This window comes from Zalophus californianus, chromosome 10, assembly GCF_009762305.2.
Source record: "Zalophus californianus isolate mZalCal1 chromosome 10, mZalCal1.pri.v2, whole genome shotgun sequence".
Lineage (NCBI taxonomy): Eukaryota > Metazoa > Chordata > Mammalia > Carnivora > Otariidae > Zalophus > Zalophus californianus.
The window spans coordinates 69,783,793-69,806,105 of NC_045604.1; the positions used below are offsets into that span (position 1 = coordinate 69,783,793).

The 22,313-nt window shown below is 57.4% G+C and overlaps 1 protein-coding gene across 6 annotated transcripts in view; it reads left to right on the forward strand.

Moving 5' to 3' along the window:
* Window positions 1-18,081, forward strand: part of RAB11FIP3 (RAB11 family interacting protein 3) — an 86,539-nt gene extending 68,458 nt beyond the window's left edge. For 2 of the 6 annotated variants that reach the window (XM_035722057.1, XM_035722059.1), the window contains 8 exons: window positions 8,007-8,100; window positions 9,063-9,166; window positions 12,556-12,696; window positions 14,883-14,964; window positions 15,759-15,896; window positions 16,100-16,255; window positions 16,442-16,582; window positions 16,663-18,081. In XM_035722057.1, the coding sequence (XP_035577950.1) occupies window positions 8,007-8,100; window positions 9,063-9,166; window positions 12,556-12,696; window positions 14,883-14,964; window positions 15,759-15,896; window positions 16,100-16,255; window positions 16,442-16,582; window positions 16,663-16,776 (970 nt within the window). In that variant the 3' untranslated portion in view covers window positions 16,777-18,081. Of the gene's footprint in view, window positions 1-3,640; window positions 3,677-8,006; window positions 8,101-9,062; window positions 9,167-12,555; window positions 12,697-14,882; window positions 14,965-15,363; window positions 15,731-15,758; window positions 15,897-16,011; window positions 16,256-16,441; window positions 16,583-16,662 lie in introns of those variants that run through there. The other 4 variants (XM_027610246.2, XM_035722056.1, XM_035722058.1 and 1 more) reach the window with 4 other exon arrangements.
* The last annotated feature ends 4,232 nt before the right edge of the window (window positions 18,082-22,313 follow it).

Consider the following 22,313-nt stretch of genomic DNA (forward strand, 5'->3'; position numbering starts at 1 on the left):
CCAGAATATCCAACTTTGCTACCCTGTATTTAAATGGGCATCCAGGACTGAGCATATGTGCCTGATGCACCCTGGCCTTGGTCAGTCCCCATTCTGCCCCTCTTCCCCGCCTCACAGGTCCGGTTTGTGTGTAAGTGTTTGCCTCCCTCTCCATCCTCCACACCCAACCCTACTCAGGTCAGAGCTCCAGAAGGAGTCCCTTTTGCTGGCTTCCATCAACTTGTCACACTCCAGTTAAAGAAAATGGGTTTGAGTAGCTTATACATATTGGCATGTCCATTGAGCATATTGTTGATTTAGCTTCTCGTATGGGTCAGCCCCTGGGTGGCCAGCCCAGCAGAGCTGGTGAGTGGCCCATAGGGAGCTCTCGTGCTGGGCAGGATGGGATGGTAGATGCTGATCAGTGCTGTGGGCTCCTGGGTGGCAATCTGGAGTGGCTTCCTGAGAAAGGGGGCCTTGGGTTGGTGGGAGGTTACATAAAATGTGGCAGAAAGGCCAGCCATCCTGATGGCTTTGGTGTGTTTAGAAGAGTTGTCTTCCAAAAACTGCTCCCCTGTGTTGAGGATCCTGCAGCCAAAGCCACCTCAGTCTTCCTGGTGGGTCCCTGTGGCTGACAGCCCTGCTGTACCTGCTGACCTACCTCTCATTCCAGTGCAGCACGTTTAATGTCTTCAGCCCCTTTCCTTATGTTCTGTGCAACACCCACAACACAGGCTAGAATCCAGCAAATACCCAGTCGAGTGGGGAGGCTTCTTTGTGGCCAGTTGGCAGCTTCAAAGGGGAGTCTGCGGGGAGGTTCCAGTAGTACTGACAAGAACCTAGCCTTCCGGGGAGACTTGGGAGAAATGTGGCATTTAGTGACTTCAGAGACCTGCTGGGTCTATTGTAGGGAAAACCAGTCTTTCATTTTACATACTATGTGTTTAGCTGGGTGTTCGGTGCTCCGGGAAGTTTCCGCCACCTGGCTGGGGAGGGGTCTCCTATGCTTCCCATATGGAGATCTGCTCTCCTGCTTAAGTGGGTTCAAGTACAGGAATGCCATGTCTGTATTTGAGAGTTAGCACAAAGACATGTATCTCGTCTCTCATTTCTGGAGTGATCTTTTCTGTGCTGAGAACCTGCCACAGGACGGCCATAGTCGCCTCTGCCAGGCCTTTTTTTTTTAAGATTTTATTTATTTATTTGAGAGTGAAAGCGAGAGAGATCACAGAGGGAGGGGGAGAGGCAGGCTTCCCACTAAGCATGGAGCCCAGTGTGGGGATCGATCCCAGGACCCTGGGATCACGACCTGAGCCGAAGGCAGCCGCTTAACTGACTAAGCCACCCAGGCACCTCCTCTGCCGGGCCTTTTGAGGGGAGCCTGGGACACGGCTAAGTGTAGCTGGCAAGTCCATGGGGCCTTGTGTCCCGTTTCAGCCATTCCCTGAGGAAGACCCTATCGAGGTGGGTTCATATGCCATTAAAATCGTTATTGTAATCACAATACAACTGTTGGGAAATTTCTTCCAAACACTGAAGTTAAGGAGATCTAAATCTTGCTTGTTGGTCTCCATGGAATTGCCACAAAATAAATGTATTTGGTTTCCGTTTGTGGATGGTAAAACATGATTCAGTCCCAACTGTGTCTGGAAGCTTTGATGTCAAATATATATATATTTTTTAAAGATTTTATTTATTTATTTGAGAGAGAGAGAGAGAGCAAGCACAAGCAGGGGGGAGACGAAGAGGGAGAAGCAAGCTCCCCGCTGAGCAGGGAGCCCGATGCGGGGCTCGATCCCAGAACCCTGAGATCGTGACCTGAGCTGAAGGCAGACACTTTACCAACTGAGCCACCCAGGCGCCCTGTCAAATATATTTTCTACCCAGTGAACCTCAGAACATGCCTATGGTGATCCTGTTTTCCAGGTACCTGGGAGCCTCTCTGAAAAAAATTCATTATGTAGAAATTAACAAGAATATTAAGAAGAAATCAAGAGTAAGAAGGTCTATTTTCCAATTATAAACCTCAAAACTGGACTGGCGGTGTGATCCCTGTGAGGTTGCTGTGTCCCGAGTCCCCGTGCTATTAGGATGAAATCTGGGGTGTCAGTCGGGGTCCTGCCAGGAGAGGGGGCACACAGTAGTGTGAACGAGGAGGGTTTAATAAAGAATGAGTAACTGTAACTGGGGACTGAGTGATGAGGCGCTGGCTGCTGAGAGTGACAGAGGCTCGCCGGAACAGCAGCTTTTAGGGGCAGCCAGCCCGCCTGGCACTGAGGGCCCACCTGCTGCCCGGCCCCTGGCTATGGCGGTGGGCAGCACATTGCCTCCCCTGGTGCCACACTGGCGGGACTTGTTGGGAACCTACCTTCTAGAACTTGATGGGAGTCTGCCCTCTGGCTGCCAGAAAGCCTCACCAGGAGGGGCCTCAGCAGAGACGCTCTGTGACAGAACTGCCCGTGGAGCTGGGAGGATGCCGCCGGCACACGGGGAGCCGCAAGGCAGGCTCTGGGGTGAGAGGGACCAGATGTAGCTGAGCACACGAGGACATATGGACACATGGGGGCCCTCCAGCACCCTCTATTGGTAGAAACTGCAAAGGAAGACTCGGAAAAGGGCCCAGATCCATTTCCACAGAACAAGTAGGAAGGATGCGTGTGGAGGTGGGAGGCCGTAAATCCGTAACTGACACGGCACCTGTTTCTCCTCGGATAGAGTTTTCTCCCCGAGCCATGAGGGCATCGTAGGTGTATCTGAGATAGCACGCTGAAGGGAAACAGGATGGGGCTGGTTCCCAGTGTTGGAGGGCAGCTTCTTGTGGGCTAAGGCCCATAGCTTAGCAGTTACATTGAAAATAAAACTGGGGGCGCCTGGGGGCTAAGTTGGTGAAGCGTCTGCCTTCAGCTCAGGTCATGAGCCGGGGGTCCTGGGATCGAGCTCCACGTTGCACTTCCAACAGGGAGCCTGCTTCTCCCTCTGTCCCACCCCCTGTGCTCTCTCACACACGCTCTCCATCTGTCTCAAATAAGTAAATGAAATCTTAACAACAACAACTCTGGACTTGAGAAATGAGAGACAAGGTAAGTTTGGCCTTTTTTGCCAGTGCAGACGATTCTAATCAGCTGGATGATATGTAACTGACCGTATTTACTGCCCTGAAGTGGCCACAGGAGGGGCATCTAAGTCACTGCCTGGGCAGGATTTTGGACCCTGCGGTTTCAGTGCCTAAGTTAAAGCTGATGACACAGAACAGGCCTGTGTCACAGTTCTTGTGGGGGCCTCTGATGGCCAAGCGGTTGGAGGGTATGCATTTGGGGCATGGCAGTTGCCCGCAGCTCGACCCAGTGCAGCCGACTGGTGGGTGCAGTGCTGAGCTCAACCTCTGAGCTGAGGTCTGGTCGTGGCTCTGTCTGGGATTTCTGTGGGAGTGGAATAATGTGACTTGCCGAGGCCTTGGCAAGGCCCCGAGATTGCTCCCGTGTCCCTGAATGCTTTGCTGAGCAGACCTTTCTGTGCATGGTGCTGGCCTTGGGGGCAGGCGCTGCATGCCTGTGACCATGCCCCCAACCCCATATCTCTTCAGCCTGAATTTCCTGTTTCCTCCCATTCCTCCCTGTCTGTTCTCTGACATGATTTTCCTGTTTATTTTGATTTTGCACAGTCCAGCGAAACGGCTCTCCAGCAGGAAGGTGGCAAGGTAGGAGACCCGTCGTTATTTACTGAGATGTTCTTCTGAAATGTATCACTGATCATAACTCTTTAAAAACATGTTTGGAAAATACCATTCTCCAAGGTACTTTTTTATTTTTTTAAATCTTTGGAAATTACTTCTCGTGCTTTGGGACTGAAAACAATTCTCGGGGATGGGTTCTGAAAAGAATCTCCACTGCTGTGAGCCGACCGTGGTTTGTGACGGGGAGGTTTGTGCTGAAAGCGTCTGGCATTGCGTCCTTACCAAGTCTTTGCCGAAAGGTCCAGGAGGGTCTGGTGGCGTCCCCGTGTGTCTGCTGTCTGCTAGCCCATGGTAGCGTCTGTGAGGGTCATGGCAGAGCCCAGGTCTGGGGTCCGGGTCAGCTTCTCCAGCGGCTCTGCTCTTCCCGCCCCCACTGGTTCTCCAAGGTGAGGAGAAGGTGGAGGAGGCGTGCCTAAGGCCGATTTTCTGAAGAATACGCTTTTGTGGCCATTTCTCCACTTTCCAGCTTTGGGTTTACCTGTTGGCTTCTTGTGGTGAGAGATGGCAGTGCACACCAGCGCCCTGCCCCTGCCAGGCTCTCTCTGAGGACGGTTTTCGCAGGCTTGTCCAATGACCGCGTCCTTCCCAGGACGCTGCATAACGCGCACTCGCTTCCTTTCTCAGACCAGTGGTCTTCTGGAGTCAGTGATGGCAGTGCTGTGGCTACTCGCCTCGCCTCCTCGCGGCGCCCCTGCAGCTCTCTGGGCGCCACCCCCAGGGCGTCCAGCATTTGCACCAGCTCAGCGGCTGTGGGCGGTGGTCCTCTGGCTCCCACGTGTGCTCCAGTACTTGTTTCAGGGCTTGTCATTTCACTCCCAGATCCTGTCTTCCGTTTTTGGGTTGTTTTTGTTTTTGTTTTTTAAGATTTTATTTATTCATGAGAGACAGAGAGAGAGAGAGGCAGGTTCCCCGTTGAGCAGGGGGCCCGATGTGGGGCTCCATCCCAGGACCCCAGGATCATGACCTGAGCCGAAGACAGACGCTTAACAACTGAGCCACTAGGCGCCCCCAGAGATAAATTTTTGAGACCTTGCTGGGTTCTTTCTTCCCGTCCTTTGGCTTAGTGTAGGACTTCCGGTTGGGAACCCTTTGCCTTAAAGCTTTGCAGGCACCACTCAGTACCTTCCCGCACTAGGGCTGCTGCTAGAGCCCTGAGGCTTTCTGGTTTTCTTTGCAACCTTTTCTCTGGGAGCTTTTCAGCTGTTTTCTCTATCCCTCACGTTCAGAAACTTTACGATGAGTCTTGGGAGTCCTTCTCTCCATTAATTATGCTGGGCAGAAAGACAGACTGTTTGATGTGGGAGTTCCCACCCCTTAGTCCTGGGGACATTTCTCAAGCTGTTTGACAGCATTGTCCGCCCCCGTCCTCCTTCTGAAACTCCTGGTTGTGGCCCTGACCGCCTCCTCCTTGCTGCCCCTGCAGCCCTCTGCTCTGGCCCCTCCTGTGACGGACCACAGGCTCTTCCTCGCCATCTCTTGTCCTCGTCTTTCTTTTTTTTTTTTTTAAAGATTTATTTATTTATTTATTGAGAGAGAGAGAGAATGGTAGAGAGAGAGCATGAGAGGGAAGAAGGTCAGAGGGAGAAGCAGACTCCCCGCTGAGCAGGGAGCCCGATGCGGGACTCGATCCTGGGACTCCAGGATCATGACCTGAGCCGAAGGCAGTCGCTTAACCAACTGAGCCACCCAGGCGCCCTGTCCTCGTCTTTCTTGATAGAGTTTCCCTCCCAGCCGGTGCTGGTGCTTCTGTCCACCGTGCAGTGGTTGCTCGCAGCTGCCGGGCGGCCTCTGGCTGGCGTGCGTGCAGACAGGCTCTGTGCCGGCTGCCGTCCCAGAGGAACCCATGCCTGGCTGTCAGGCTTCAGGATCTGTGCTGGGCTGTGTGTTTGCCGCCTGTGGGCCCAGGTGTCTGGCTCTGCCTCTGTGAGGGTGCGGTCTCAGGTGCTGGGCCTCCCTGGTCGGCTGCAGCCCTCCTGCCCCTTTCCTATACCTCTTCTCTCTGTGGCCTGTGAACCTCCTGTTTTTCTTTTTCTGTAATCTTAGGGGCTTAGGACCCAGCAGAAGCAGAGGTGAAGGTCATCAACCCTCCTCTGCACTTGTTGTCACCATCCCCCTTGTAGAGGAGCATCCAGACTCCAAGGAACATAATGTTTGTTCCAAACCACATGGTGATTACAAGTTAGCATTGCTTTCCTCCTCCCCACACCCATGTTCCGCCCCAGAGACGCTACAGGGGCTGCAACGAGGGAAGGTAAAAGTCTCCGCCCAGCCTCCCACGTCCAGGATGTGGACGGGCCCTGGGGTCCCTGGCCCGTGCTGCCTCAGCTGTCTGCTCAGTCTGCCCGCTTCTTTGAAACACCCTCTGAGAATGTGATCTTCCCTTTGCAGATAGGCTTTGGTATGAAAAAGTCCAGTGTGTAGGTATTTATAGTTGTGGTTCACACACGGAGCGTATTCCACAGTCTGTATGCACACGCACTCATGCACACGCACTCAAACACACTCACACGCACACAGTTGTAATCTGCCATTTTGCACTTAAAACCAGCACTAGAATTCTAAGGAAACTGAAAATAACTGGTACTTTCACTCTTCACGGTGTCTCAGGCCTTTGCAGGCGGCACTGTAGCCGGATCGTGGGGTTTGGACCCACCAGCTCTGGCCTCTGTGACCCGGCTGTGTGTTTACCCCACGTGGAAGTGGCTGTGGGGTCAGTGTGTGTTCAAGGACCTGGAGGCGCCAGCACAGGGCTGGGCTCAGGATGCGGGGGGGGGGGGGGGCACCAGCGGGATGCCACAGGGCCAAGGGCGCCCACAGGGCAGAAGGCGCTCTGGGGGTGTATTAGACATCTCCCACAGCCCCCTCTCCTGCTGAGTCTCCCGAGTGGGGGTGGGTTGATGTAAACAAGGCCCTCCCCTTCAGCATGTGCCTAAAGTGGCCACATGCCAGCCGTCACCTTCCTGTCCCATGTTCAGCCCTTGGGAAGCGCTGTGAGCTCCTGGTAGGAGCTCAGGAGGGGGTGACAGGCCTTGTACTGTGGCTTCTCTGCAGAGTGGTCTCTGGGCCTGGGGTGGGCAGTTTCCTGCCCCCGGAGTGACATGAGGAGCTCTTGTTGGGGCTAAAGCCATAGGCATTTAAAAGCAACAACTGGACAAAAACAGGATGACCCCTTGGCTTCAGTGTCTCACCCAGGACACATCCAGGAACTTGTGATGCCCAGGGGTAAAGGTGCCCTTCTTTTTTGTTCCCCTTAGAACATTTCTGGAAAAAATTTAAGAAATGCACAAGCTCAGTCAATACTAAAAAGAAAATAGAACTTCATACATTTAATAACGTAGAGATCTGCGATATAATTTTTAATAGCATTTTATTGAATTCTTATTCTGTGTTATATCCTTAACAGGAGCTGTTTATATATAAAATCTCATTTACACCTTGTCTGTCATGGGAGAGTAAGGCTTAGGGAGGACGATTGTCTGCCTCAAGGCCACACAGCTCTGAGCCTCAGGCTGCTGCGTTGGGAGCCTAGGTCGGTGCAGGTAGACATGCTACTGGCACTCTGGGCAAATGATCTGAGGATTTTAAGAGGAAGGAAATTAGAGCTGCTACAGTGTCCCCATAGCCAACAAGACTGTCTCTAGGGGGACTGCAAACGTATTTGCTGAGCACCTGTGAGGGGGCCAGTGGCTGAGGAGTGAAGGCAGGGGTTTCCACAGGTCCACAGGATTCCTGGGCCGCACAGCACCTGGTGTGGCCCAGGAGGGCAGGGGCCCTCTGGCACCTGGTGCTGGGCCCTTGGAGCTGTTGCTGCAGAGGACGGTTCCCAAGCTCGACTCCAGGAGAAACTCTGGGTGAGACCCCGGTCTCTCACTGTTATTGCCACAACGAGTAGGTTTGAAAATCAAGTAGCAAGAGTGCATGTGGGTGACACTGCGTATGGAAGTCAGGATCCTGAAGTCACGTTTCACGGGCTGTGGCAGAAGACGAGATTATTTCCTATCACAGAGAGGAATGAAGTCATGTTTTATTACCCAGGACAAAGTACCTTCACCTGTTAGCTGCCAGGGAAGGAGGCCGGGAGGTCAGGTTCCAAAGAGCAGCGGGGATTCTCTCCAGCCCCTTGGGTAACAGCGTCCTGCCGGGATCCCTTTGGTGGAGGCCTGGGTTCCGTGCTGCTGGGTTCCAGTTCTCAGATTGACCTGGGAACCCTCATGTTTACAGAACTTGTCGTCCTTCCTGTCTCTGCTCTGCTGAAGGGTCTTCTCTGGACTGGCCTCTTGTTTCTTCTCCACAGGCACCTGCACCAGTCAGGGGCCTTGACCATGGATGCCCTGCAGGACCCTGCCCCAGACCCCATGGAGGGCATGGAAGAGGACATTGCTGACAAGGTCAGCCTCGGGGTGCAGGGCCAGAGGGAGGGCCCCCTACTGATAACACAGCCAGGTCTTAGGGCGCTTGTGGGTGCTGCGGCATCATGGTGCAGGCCACATGGGGTGAGGGGTTGGGTGAGGGGTGGTAGTGGTGCCATCAGGGGCTAATTAGATCCTCCGCCAGTCCTGACATTGTCCAGCAAGTTTCCTAGAGGCCCAGTGGCCATGGGATACGCAGAGCAGGAACGGAGAGGTCAGATGTGGGCCCATCCAGGTGCACTGACGCTCAGAGACTCCCGTCACCTGGACCCTGGAGGCAGGACCTTCGGCCGCTCAAGTTTTCAGGGTGGTGATCACAGAGCCAGACCACGTGTGGAATCAGAGTTCCCAGAGAGGCCTTGTGGGGTGGGTTCCTTGGGACCGGGCAGCCTCGCTGTGGAAGCGACCCCAGACTTCTCGAGGGCCAGCTCAGCAAGAGGTGAAGAGAAGGGGTGGCAGCACACCCTTACCTCCTCCCGTCCCCCCACCATGCTCACCTCCTCCCGTGTCCCCATGCTCACCTCCTCCCGAATCCCCCCCCATGCTCACCTCCTCCCGTCCCCCCCATGGTCACCTCCTCCCGTGTCCCCATGCTCACCTCCTCCCGTGTCCCCATGCTCACCTCCTCCCGAATCCCCCCCATGCTCACCTCCTCCCGTCCCCCCCCATGCTCACCTCCTCCCGTCCCCCCCATGCTCACCTCCTCTCGTGTCCCCATGCTCACCTCCTCCCGAATCCCCCCTTTCTCACCTCTTCCCGTCCCCCCCATGCTCACCTCCCCCCGTCCCCCCCATGCTCACCTCCCCCGTCCCCCCATGCTCACCTCCTCCATGAAAGAGATGGATCCAACTCTAGCCTAGTGGACACTGCCACCAAAACAGTTGGCTGGGAATGCAGGCTGTCTTGCCTCCTGATTCTGAAGCCATTGTGTCACTCCCCAGGTTGTCTTCCTGGAGAAGCGGGTGTCAGAGCTGGAGAAGGACACTGCCGCCAATGGGGAGCAGCACAGCCGGCTGAGGCAGGAGAACCTCCAGCTTGTGCACAGGTGAGGCAGGAGGGCCTCCATGGTCGTGGTTGCCTATCAGTGTGAGAGCCCATTCCTCGCAGCTCTCTGCACCTTACAGAGCAGGGTCTTGCTGCCACTAGGGTGTGGCTCACATCTGGAGCTGTCCCTCCACCGGCTGCTGGGAGCCAGGTCGGGGGGCAGTTCCAACTCAGCACTCTCCCCTGACACTTGTCAGGCCCCAGAGGAAGGTGCAAGGGGAGGCTCCACCTCACATCTCGGGAGCAGTGAGGCCCGCACCGAGCACCTGGTAGAGACTGGCCTTCGTGGTGGCGGGGGCTGCGTGGGGAGAGGGGCACTGGGACTCTCTGATGGGGGCCCCAAGTCGGGTCCCCGGTTCTGAGAACCCATCCTGACCCTGACATGCCTGGAATGGACTTGTTGCTGTGATGAGTGCCATATTTGGGGCACGTGCATCATCCCCTGTCCCCTTCCCTATGACCTGTGAGGTGGTGCCACCACTGTACCAGCTCACAGGGGAGGATACTGAGGCACAGGTCACTTCAGAGACAGCAAGTAGGGACTATGGAGGGCAGGGCCCCCAGAGCCCCCTGCACTTGGGAGCGGGACCCACCCTGGAAGCATGCGGGCTCTTGCAGGCACTTAGCAGCAGAGATGAATAGACTGGCAACTGCTGACCGACGACGCACAGTCTGGCCCAATTGGGCCCCACACTGAGGAGGACAGTGTGTCACTGGGGGAGTGGCGTGACCTCCCCCACCATTGTTCTGTCTGGGTTTTGGAACGGGTCGTGCCATGTAGTCTCGTGCCCAGTTTAAGGAAGTACATTTTTCGTGCGGCGTAGGAGCTTGGCTCAGGAGCCTCAGTTCTCTGGGCTGTGCCCGCTTGCAGCTGGGTGTCATAGGGACACAAACAGACGGTGGGGAGGCCCCGGGGGCATGAAGGAGGCTCTGCGATACACTCTGTGACCTCAGGCAAGGACCCCTCCCCTCACAGCCTTCGTGTGCTTGCCCTTGACGCAAGCAGGTGGACTCCACATGCATCCAGCAGGTGTGCTTCCAGCAGGGCTGGACACAGGCCTGATGCCCTCACTTGCCTCCTGCTATGATGCTTTCATCCTGGACAGCACTGACTTTCCTGACCTTCCTCCAGTGTTGGGCGGGCAGTCTGCTCTTTGGAAGCTGAGTTAGAATGAGTCGTTACTGCAGACGTGACCTGTATGTCACTTACACAGTACAAGCAAGTTGTCTGTGCAGTCAGGAGCCTGGGCTGGACATGGCACACTGTCCAGGCTCTCCCAGCAGGGCCTGCCTGCGTGGTCCTGCTGCAGAACTGGGGGTGGGGTCAGCACGCTCGCAGAGGGCCTTGGTTCTAGCGCTGAGCCAAGGGTTTGTTGCATCTCTGGAGACCTGCGTTCCCCTCCCTGTCCGCATCCAGTGAAACCTGGCTGCACCACCACACTCATTTCTCCAGCTGTCTGGTGAGGCTCCGTCTGATCTCAAGGCATTTATCAGTTATCCACATCTGGAGTGGAAAGTCCATGCTCTGTGCCCCAGAGCCTGCCACATCCAAGCCTGTGGGTGGTTCTTCGGCTGTTTCCTGAGTTCTCCTAAAAACAACATGCTTCTGCTGCTTCGTGAGGGTTCCCAGGGTTCACATTGTCACCAGCCTGCTGCATGGCTACTACCCCTTTACCAGCACCCCGGCAGTCCCGCGCCGGTTCCCCTGCTCCCCGGCAGTCCCGCGCCGGTTCCCCTGCCTCCCGGCTGTCCCACACAGGTTCTCCTGCTTGGCTTTTTTTTTTTTTTTAAGATTTATTTATTTATTTTAGAGCGAGAGGGAGAGAGCACAAGTGTGCATGAGCAGGGGGGTGGGGCAGAGAGAATCTCCAAGCAGACCTCTCACCAAGTGCGGAGCCAATGCAGGGCTCAATCCCAGGACCCTGAGATCGTGACCTGAGCCAAAACCAAGAGTCAGATGCTTAACCTACTGGGCCCCCCAGGCACCCCTTGTGCTTGGCTTCTTGCTTTCTGGATCCCATGTTTTCTTCTTTTCTTGCTCATTAATTGTCTGTGGAGAACATCCCCGGATGGTTGCCTGGGGGAGAGTGCAGAGGAGTAGGTTCTGCGAGGCCACATGTGTCTGGAGTGTGTCTGTCCACTGATAGTGTGGCTCGGTCTGGAACCATAGCTGGAGGCAGGGTTCCCTCTGTGGGAACCATAGCTGGTGCCCTCTGTGGGTTCTGGGCTCTCACCCTGGATGCTGGGAGGGCCTTGTTTCCTGTGCTGGCACATGGGTTCCAACCTTTAAATCTCAAAGATAACCCTCAGCTTCGGGAAGGTTTTTAGAATTATTTCTCTGTACAGTTTGTTCTTTTTCTTTATCTGTCTGAACTTCTGTTCATCAAATATGTTAGACCTTCTGGAAGTTTCTTCTCATTTTCTTTACTTTCCTGTTCTCTAATTCCGTCATTTCCCTCTTTTTAAGTGGACTCCACACCCAGCGCGGAGCCTGACACAGGGCTCGATCTCACGACCTGGGCTTTTAGCTCAAGAGTTGGACGCTTAACTGACTGAGCTGCCCAGGCGTCCCATTTTCCTCTTTTTAAAAATGTAATATTCTTGATTTTCTCCTTCAACTCTTACCAAATTTAAAATTTTTTCTTCTCATGTTTTCAGTTTCTAAGAATCACTTTCTAAATCTCCTTCAGATGTTCTGCTCCTATTTCCCTGGAAGTGGTATCTTCGCTCTGAGGTGTGAATTACAGGGCTTTCTCCTGTGTGGGGTCCTTTTTCTCTGATGGCTTTGGCCGCTTTGTGTCGACACCTTTCCTACGGAGTCTGGTGATCTTTGGTACTCTGTTCACTCTTAGGTGTGAGGCACCAAAAAGAGGTTGAGAAGCCCTGTGTGCGTGGACAGCTCGGGGGCATGGGCTCTGTGGGCAGGGCCTGGAGCCCTTCTCTTTGGGATGGTCAGTTCCTGTCTCCTGCAGGTGGGTGTGGTGGTCTGGAAGGTGCCAGGGTCAGGGCCCCCATGTGAACATTCCCTTTGTCTGCCTCCTAGCTAACACTTGCCCTTGCCTCTGCCATGGGCGACCTGTGTGTGCAGCCTGAGGTGTTGTTGCAGGGTCCTCCTGGGGGCGGGCGCCTGGTGGGCTTGTGCCCCTGGGAGGGCTCCTGCCCACACACTGGGATGGGGATGAGCAGCCTGAAAGCAACGGAGACCACGGTTCTGAGGCCCTGGGTGCCAGTGTGGAAAGCAGAGGTGGTCTTGGGGGCACAGCCTCTGCTTCAGAACCGTCTTGAGCAGAGCTGTGGTTGGGAGTCTCACCACCTCTGCTGCCCCTCCTCCAGGTAGGCACTGGGGCCAAGAGCAGAAGGCCTCTTACCTCCTCCCCTTCACCTCCACAGAGCCAATGCCCTCGAGGAGCAGCTGAAGGAGCAGGAGCTGAGAGCCTGCGAGATGGCGCTGGAGGAGGCCCGGAGGCACCGAGAGCTCGTGTGCAAGATGGAGCGGGAGCGGAGCATCGAGGTGGAGAGCCTGCAGGCCAGGTGGGGCGCTCCGCCTCAGCAGCTGCCTCACCCAGGCGGTCCACTGTCTGGGAATGGAGCTGCTTGCTTGCTTGCTTTATTCATTTATTTATTTATTTATTTTTAAGGATTTTATTTATTCATTTGAGACACAGAGAGAGAGCCTGAGCAGGGGGAGGGGCAGAGGGAGAGGGAGAAGCAGGCTCCCCATTGAGCCAGGTGCCCGATGTGGGGCTCGATCCCAGGACCCTGGGATCATGACCTAAGACGAAGGCAGACGCTTAACGACTGAGCCACCCAGGCGCCCCTGGAGCTGCTTTTAGAGAAAGGGGGAAACCCACTGAGGAGAGTTGTAACACTGCTCAAGATCAGAATTCGAACACAGACCCTGCACGATGTCATTTTGAGTCTCTCTGCTCTCCACGTTCTCCCCATCAGAACACCGGTCCTTGTTGAGACTTGACAGGAGTCCCTTTCTGCTTATCTGGAGTTAGGAGCCTTTGAAGCGTTAGGAGAAGTGGGGAAAAACAGCACATGGGTGTGCACACCCTGCAGGAAACATGCAGTAGAAGCTGGAGACTGACATCAGCCCCCACGCAGGCTCGCAGCTGGAGGGGCAGCACGGGGTGCTGTTGGGCTAGAGCAAGCCCGCACGTCTCCCAGCGGGGAAGGGAAGAGGCCACCTGCAGGCAGATGCCGTGGATGCTACTCTGGGGACAGCCCGGCCTGGGCAGCCGGGGGACCTTCTTTCCTGGGCCTCAGCACAGTGTGGTTCAGTGTGTTCCTCATCTCTGTGTGCTGGAGCCTCTCCCCTGCGGCTCTGAGCAGGACAGCAGCCTGGAGGGGGTGACGTACACCAGGTGTCATGAAGCCCTCGGGGGACAGGGCAGGACTCCACGTCAGTGCTTCTGAGCAGACCTGCTGCCTGCTCCGTGTGGCTGGATCCTGTCAGCCTCCTGCAGTTACCTGGGGGCGGAGGGGGGCAGGTCAGCGCCCTGAGGTCAGCCCAGGCCAGGGGCCTCCGTGGTGTGGCCCCAGCCCACTGCAGTGCACAGGAAGACCCTTACTCAGTACAGGGGACTGCTGAAGGCGGCAGGACGGACAGGACTGTGGAAAGGAGAAGGTGCTCCTTGGAGAAGGGGCTGAGTTTGTGGCTGGGATGGGGGAGAAGCCAGCGGAGCCCTGCAGCATCTCATCGGGTCAAACAGTAGGGAAGTGCTCAGACAAAAGCACGTATCTGCACAGTGATGGGGCAGCTGACAGGGCTCCTGATGGTCAAAGCTGGACCACTTTGAGTAGCACAGTAACAATGATACTATTGGACACAACCCAGAGCCCAACTCAGTGTGAGGACTGGTGAAGACGTGGAGCCAAGACACGAACCTTCCTCACAGAGGAATTCCCAAAGATATGTGGAGATGCCCCTCCGGGGGTGGCGCTGAGTCCTCCCTCCCCTGGGGCGCGGGCCGGGCCCGGTGACGGGCTTCCAGAGGACAGGGAACGCACGGGAGGAGACACCTGGAAACACACCTTCACCAGGTGACCCAGGTCGGCATCGCCCGTGGCGAGTCATGTGGACTTGGGCACCCGATCTGGTAACAAGGGCACCTCACCTCTGTGACCCATCTCATCCCGAGAAACACCAGACAAACCCAGTGTGAGGGGCATCGGACCAAATATGGGACCAGAACTGCTCAAAACGACCAAGGTCATGAAAAGCCGGGAAAGGCCTCCAGACTGCCAAAGACCAGAGGGGACAAAGACGAGGCAGCAAAGTGCAGTGTGGCCCCGGGAGGGGTCCTGGGGTGGGAAGGGGCACTGGTGGGAAATCAAATGAAGTCTGTGGTTTGGTGACTGGTATATCCCAGTGTGGCTGTGTGGGCTGTGGCAAAGGCACCACAGTGATGAGCAGATGCCATGCGGGAAGCTGTATGGGGCCAGGGTCCACAGGGACTCCGCACTATGTCTACAACTGTTTTGTAAACCCACAAGTATCCCCAGACCCAAAGTGTATTTAATAACCATCCTGGCTTATGGAAAAGTTGGGGTCTAGAGTACTCGAGTGGTGCGTAAGGACTGGGGTGTCTTGGGGAGCCTCTGTGGGTCCCGGGTGACTCCTGGCGGGGCTGCCGAGACAGTGGGCCTCCCTTGCCTCAAGCAAGCACATTTCCTGGGTATGAGGTCCCAGCCTTCTTCTTGTGTCTCAGGCTGCAGCAGCTGGACGAGGAGAATGGGGAGCTGAGGTCATGCACGCCCTGTCTGAAGGCCAACATTGAGCGCCTGGAGGAGGTGAGTGGTCAGCTGGGAGCACTGAGCACATGGGGCCCAGCCCTGTAATATGTGGGAACGAGATCAGCCAGGCTAGCTTGAGCGCGTTCCTCCACCGTCTGCAACTGAGGGGTTCTCTAAAGCGGGACAGCCACACAGCCAGCCAAGGGTGTGACCACAGGCCAGGAAGCCGTGCTGCTCTAGAGAGCAAACTGATGGGACAGTCCCCACAGGTCCCATGGCATGGGGACAAGGACAGCTTGGGCCTGGCTGTCACTTTGTTGGAAGATGTTGGTCCCTGCCTGGCTTCCCAGCTTTCCCACAGACACGGGATCCTTGGGTCCAGAGGTTCAGCTGAGATGAACCTGTGGCTGAATTCAGGGCCAACTTCAGCTGGACCCCTCCTGCCCTGTCCTGCAGGTATTCACTGGAGAGACCTCCCCATCCCCATCCTCCCCTCCCTGCCAAGTGTCCCTGGGAAGCTCTGAACCCTGAGGACATCCAAGACCACATGGGCTCTGGCTCCCGTGAGCAGTTCCCGCGGAGCAGCTGTGGGTCAGATCCTGCTCTTGCATAGGTCGTCCCTGCCCTGCCTCCCCTGAGAAGCCGTCCCTGTGTCCTGTGCAGCCAGCCCATTCCGGAGCACCGCAGGCCCGCCTGCCTGCATGGTGGTCAGGGTCAGCATGGCCCCAGAGGTGTGTGCACCTCTGCCGTGATGGGGTGGCTTAGACGCAGCCTTTATGGACGGAGCCAGGAAAGCTGTGTGAACGGGGCGGCAGGCAGGCATGTCCGCAGCAAGTCTCCTGCTTCCACAGGAGAAGCAGAAGTTGCTGGATGAGATTGAAGAGTTGTCCCTGCGGCTCAGTGATGAGCAGGAAAACAGGAGGAAGCTGGGCGACAGGCTGAGCCACGAGAGGCACCAGTTCCAGAGGGACAAGGAGGCAACCCAGGAGGTGAGCATGTCGCCCTCTGTGTCCTAAGACCCGAGGCCGGCAACCGTGTAGTGCCGTGCTGGGCAGGGCTGCTGGGCGTGAGGGGTTTGTCATCCTACTTGGAAATGGCGCTCAGACTGACCCAAAGGTTCCGAAGCTGAGGGCTGAGCTAGTCCTTGCCGCCTGGGTGCCTGGAGCCCTGTTCACCCCGAGGTTGCCCGCAGCTGATCGAGGACCTGCGCAAGCAGCTGGAGCACCTACAGCTTTTCAAGCTGGAGGCCGAGCAGCGGAAGGGCCGGGGCAGCAGCATGGGCCTGCAGGAGTACAACAGCCGCACCCGCGAGAGCGAGTTGGAGCAGGAGGTCCGCAGGCTGAAGCAGGTGCGGGCAGACACACCCCTGTACCCTGCAGAAACTTCCAGGAGCCCAGCGTGGGGCGGGGCACATGCGAGGGGGCGGGTGGCTGGTGCCTGAGCCAGAAGCCACTCTGGCCAGTCCCTGTGCAGGCTCAGCCACCAGTGGGGTCATGGCCCCAAGAAGGACGCTGCTGTTGTGTCCCCCACCCAGGATAACCGAAACCTGAAGGAGCAGAATGATGAGCTCAACGGGCAGATCATCAACCTGAGCATCCAGGGCGCCAAGAACCTCTTCTCCACGTCCTTCTCGGAGTCCCTGGCTGCAGAGATCAGCTCCGTCTCCCGAGATGAGGTAAGGCCCATCCAGGCCCTGCCACCCAGATGTGTCCCAGTCTGTGCACCAAGCCGGCACTGACGCCACTCTTCCCGCAGCTCATGGACGCGATTCAGAAGCAGGAGGAGATAAACTTCCGCCTGCAGGATTACATTGACCGGATCATCGTGGCCATCATGGAGACCAACCCATCCATCCTGGAGGTCAAATAGAGGCAGGAAGGCCCAGCCTGGTGGGCCCAGGACCCCACCTGCACCCAGGAGATGGCCACAGCGTGCTCACGGCCCAGACCAGCGGCTGGGCTAGGGTGCAACAACGGGTCTGCAGAGGGAGAAGGAACGGGAGCCCTGGGACCGGGGGCCCACTTGGGAGGGTGGGGCCGGGCCTGCTCTCTGCAGAGATGCGGAGACTACGTCTCAGGCTCAGGTGAGCCCTTCTGGGAGCTCCCTCCCGTGTGGCAGACCCCTCTGCAGCCCTACCCATCAGGAAAGGAAGGATACATCCCCACCGGGGTGCTGCCGTGTGCATCTGCTCAGGGGCTCTCACCCGCATGGCACAGAGGCCCCAGGACCCTCTCGCCAGACGTGGTGATGTGGGAAGTACAGGCAGGCGAGGCAATGTGTGTAAGGGTCTGGCTAGGAGCTGTGGGGGTCCCAGCTTTCCTGGGGCCGTCACCCATCCAGAGGGGGCACTTCAGTCCAGCCTCAGATCTTCCCGTGGTGGCTGGGGCAGGAGCCTCCCCTCTGAAATCAGGACTTGAGAGGCTCCCCACGTGGAGTATGCTTTCCGGACAGGGTGGACGTCACTGGCTGACCCCAGGTGCCGGCAGCATCCTGGTGAGAAACTGCCTCCCCGTCCATGTGGCCTCCCGGCCTCCTGGAGCCCCCCTCCCTGGGCAGATCTCAGCTGCCCCAGGTGAGTCCCGGTTTCCTAGGCAGAGTCCACGTGTCTGGAAGCACGTTTCCTCTGGGAGTTTGAAGTCGTTGAAGTGGCCATCCTTCCCCGAGCTGGGTTTTGCAGGTTCTCTCAGTACACAGATCAAGAGCAGAGAACAAGGCCCTCCCAGCAGTGTGGGGGCTCCTTGCCTGGCTCTGTGCCCCCACTGCCAGGCACCACACCACCGTGGGGGCTGCTGGGCCTGCCCCCACCCTGAGCCTAAGCACCGGCCAGGAGCCCCTGGGTGCTCCCGGGTGGGTCAAGACCCCGCACACAGACTGGCCACTGCTGTGTGTGTGTGCGTGTGTGTGTGCGTGCGTGCGTGTTGCCCTGCGTCCCTCCATCCTCCATGTGGCCCACCTTCTACACTAAGATTTAAGACGTTGCCTCGTATTGTACATTTTGGGGAAAGCCTTGGGTGTAAATCAGTGTAAACTTGGAGGAGAGATTTTTCTATCATGTAGAGTAGGTATTTTTTATAGATTGAAGGTTGATCAATTTTTTAATACTTCCAAGAGAGAAAACTATCTGTGTATACACATAAAATATATATATGTATGATAATAAATACTGGAACTCTGCTTTCTGTGCCCAGCCCTGCCCTGGTGACACAGACGTGGGTCTGTTTCTGTCCATTACTCAGCGGTCCTGTAACTGTAAATATGAATTGCCAGGAGATGTTTCACACAGACACCCAGGCCTTCTACTTGCACAGTGACCCTGTTCCCTTCCCCTTGAGAAAGACTCTTCAGGCAGAGCAGTGGTGGCCCGGATGCTGAAGGGCAAGTCCAGGACAGTCTCGCTGAAGATTAAAGCTGTCTATACACACAGAGGCCGGCCTCTTCCTCCGTGGGGTCTGGGGGCTGGGTGGGGTGCCATGGGCCCGGCCCCCCAACATACTGGGGGGCCGTGTACCATGTGAGCTCTGCAGGAGACCTGGTCAAGCTGACCCCTCCCGGAGGTCCCAGGGTTGCACCTCCAGCCTGGACCCTCAGCAGAGCTCAGCCGAGGGGCCCTCCTGGGGTGGGGCCATGTGATGGGGCCTTGGGGTCACGGGTGTTCACGGTAGGACATAGCCGAGTGCAGGCTGGGCTGAGGGGGTGCATCCCAGGTCTGGGACTCGTTGATGTCCCAGTGGGACGTGTAATCAGGGATGATGAAAAGGCCTGTGGGGGTCATACAGATTACCCAAACTGAAAGCACATGCTCTGGCAGGATTTGGCTCGAAGATGAGGAAGAAGGTTGGGCTGGGTGGCCAGGCTGGGGAGGAGAGCTCACTTACCACTATCGTCACGGGGAGGACCGTGAGAAGGTTCTGTGGGTAAGTGGGCATATGTAATTTGAAGTGGGAGTTGTTAGCCAAAGCCCCCAAACTTGATTCCCCAGCCCAGGCATCCACGGGAGCAGCAAACCATGCATTTACCACCTTCCTCAGACTGAGCTAGCTAACTGCATGTCAGAGAAAAATGGACCAACTGAGGCCCACAGAAGGCCAAGGACCCCACCCCCTAGCCACCCAGCAGGGCACTGAAGGGGCTTGAGCCCAGGTATGCTGGCCTATGGGGCCAACCTGAGGGCAGTGGTGAGTGGACACGGCCTGGCTTGTGGTGAGCAGGGGCCCCAGAACTCCAAAGGGTCACCAAGGTCAGGCCTGGGAGACCTGGTTCTGTGTAGGTTGCAGTGAAGCGGGAACCCGGGGGGCTCTTGGGGTGCGGACGTGTCCAAGGCCAACTTCCTGCCCAGAGCCACCTCCCGGCTAGTTTTCCGGGGTCTGGAGAGTATGTAAAGGTCCAGGCTCCCACCTGTGCTCCTGATGCTCCAAGCAGGTACTTCCCTAAACAGGCAGACCAACGCACTCTCGTTAGCAAGCCCATCAGTGGGACTTGTGCCCAGCTGCCCACAGGTGGGACCAGCAGAACTCGCCCCGGGATGGATGGCGTTGTGCTGTGGCTTGGGGTGCAGGCTTCAACCCCAGACTCCTGTTGGAGCTCTGCACATAGGGCTTGCTCAGCCCTAGGGGTGCCAAAGTGCTGCTGTGGCAAGTTCAGGTCAGTGAGGGTCCAGGAGAGCCTGGGCCCTAGCCTGGGCGCACTTGGTGACACCTGTTTTCCACCTACCCCGTCTGCCCATCTGGAGCCTGCGGGGCCCATCTCTGCCTTAGGAGAAGCTGAAAGTGGGGAGGGGGCCTAGCTCCATCAAGTGTTTCATTTATGCTCTTGAACATGTGGGGGCCTATCCACGGTCTGGTCCCACTAGCGGCCGATTCTGAGATCCCTGCCCTGGCCCTCCCAGGGTCCCCAGCCCAACGGGGAGACACAGTTATCCACTGGAACACGGTGGGGCCAGAGAACACTTGGAAATCCACAGTATATGGAGACAGCAGTGCCCATTGCCAGCCAGGAAGGGCCACCCAGGGCTAATCCTGTCTCAGGTCAGCTCATGTTGGTAGAGGACTGCTTGAACCTTCCAAGTCTTGGTCAGTCCTGCATGATGGAGGAGCACAAAGCAAGGAAGAGGGCTACTGGTGCGTGGGTGCATGGCTCTTGTGGTTCAACTGTCCCTCGAGCACCACCCAGCCCCTTGCCTCGGCCCTGCTCCAACCAAGCCATGCTGAAGGAAGGGTGCCCATGTTTGCTCCCAGCCTGGCTGCCCCAGCACCTGCCCCTCCACCTGCTGGCAGTTCAGAGACCTGCAGATGGAGGCCCTGGGAAGGGCCCTTACTTTTTACCTTATGTGGGCATTTGCTGTCCTGTTTAAGCCAGGCATGGGGGGCAAGGGGCATTTCGCAAAGCAGGCAATGATGGGTCATTCCTTAAAATTGGCCAGAGCGCAGGTTGCATAGCTCTTAGCACAAAGGTGTCCTGCACTTGACCCACCTTGGCTCAAGCATGCATGTCCCACCCCAGAGGGTCCCTGACCCCAAATCCCATTAGAATCTCTACTCCATGATTGGGCCCTTTGGGTCCCAAAGTGGAGAACAACAGGCACACAGGGACGTTCGAACCAACACACAGGGCTTTGTGTCTGGCCCTTCCCAACCCTTGGTCAGCTCCCTCCTCTTGGACACGGAGCAACTCCAGTCCTGAAGACGCCTCCTGAGGCCTTCTTGTCGTGACTTGGCTTTCTCCCCCCACGAGACGCCTTGGCCCCTTTCTGGGGAGAGCAAGAATGCTCACCCCCATGTAGGCCGTGGCTCTGAAAAACTGCAGTGAGCAGACCGGGATCTCAGCTCAGTTTCAGCTGCTTCTCTTGTTGGGAGGTTACAGGGCTGTGGACACCAGTCCAACAGCCACCCCAGCCAGTGTCCATTGGAGCTGTGGTTACTGAGCCCCCCCCCCCCACCAGGAGATGGCCCTTGACTCCCCTCATGTGACTCCACAGCCACAAGAGGTCAGAGGCCACACATCACATTCATGCAGGTGAGGAAGCGCGGGGCAGGCCAAGTCACTCAACAGCTCTCTGTCCCCACAAGCTTGCTGCTTAGAGCCCTCAGGAAGCAGCTCCATCCCTGCTGCAGCATCTGGAGAGTGAGACAGGTTTTCCTGGGGCTTGGTCTCCTGGGAGCGCTGAGCCCTGTGCCCGTAGGTCCTACTGAGGTTAGCTGACTTTGTGGGCACTGGAACAGACATGACCCAGTCTGGAGGCAGAATTGGGCCACAGCCACTCTCCCTGAATCCCTCTTAGCTGACATGCCTTGCTTCTGCGTTTCCCGCATGACCAGTGCCTCCCCAGGCTCCCCAAGTGCCCCCGAATGCCTCCCCTCTTCCCGCTCTACAGCCTCCCTGTGCTTCACTTGCATCTGATAAACTGCCTTCCTGCATGTCCTGCTGCAGAGTCCCGCCTCCAGTTTCGTGACTGCTGGTTATGAGTGACCTCAAGCTGCCCAAAGAGAACCTAACGGGAGACACTGGACCTAGGAGGCTCTTCTGTGAATTTGGCGACTGGGGGTCCTGTTCAGAGGCCCCGGCGGAGCAACACCGCCTTCCCAGGTTTAGGGGTCTTCCTGCCAGGCGCCGGGATGAGCGCTCCGTGGATGGTATCTCATTTCGTCCTCTTTTACCGAGGAGGACACCGAGGCCCACAGAAGTAATGTGACCGCGTCCCGTTGTGAGTGCCAAGGCCTCGTCTCCACCCAGGTCGGTCCCACCAAAACTGGAGCTGTGGACCACGAAGCCTTGAAGAGGGGCAGAGAGGGTCTGGGGCAGCCGGAGGGCGGGAGGCAAGGGGGGCTCAGGAGACCCAGGCAGGGCGCTACGGAGGTCTGCGGGCCCCGTGGACACGGAGGGGCCAGGGCAGAGTCGGGGTCTCGTCCAGACAGCCGGGAGAACCGGCCAGAGCCCCGCACCTCGGCCTGCGAGGGTGGGGGACAGGAAGCGCAGAGACGGGGGCGGTCTGGCGGACCCGCCCCTTCCTCCCGCGCAGGATATTCTGGGAGTAGTAGTCGCAGTTCTGTCCTCGAAGCATCCCTTCCGCCACTCGGAGCCAGACCCGACACGCGGCACCGCCCGGGCCCCGGGGTTCGGCCATCCCCAGCGGTGCCGGTGGGCAGGGCGGCCCGGGAAGTCGGCGGGCCCCTGGAGGGAGCCGATCGCTGCGGCAGTTGCCCGACACCCGAGAACTACAACTCCCGGTCCGCACCGCGCGCCGGGCACCGCCCCGAGCTTCCGGCCTGGCGGCGTCGCGCGGCCCTGTGGGAGCGGTAGTCCGCGCGCGCGATTCACAGCGCCGTGTGCGCCTCAGGCGCGCCGTAGCCGCGGGGCCCCGGCCGGGCGCTACGCTACGGAGGCGGCGTAGCGCGGGCGCCGGACGCGGG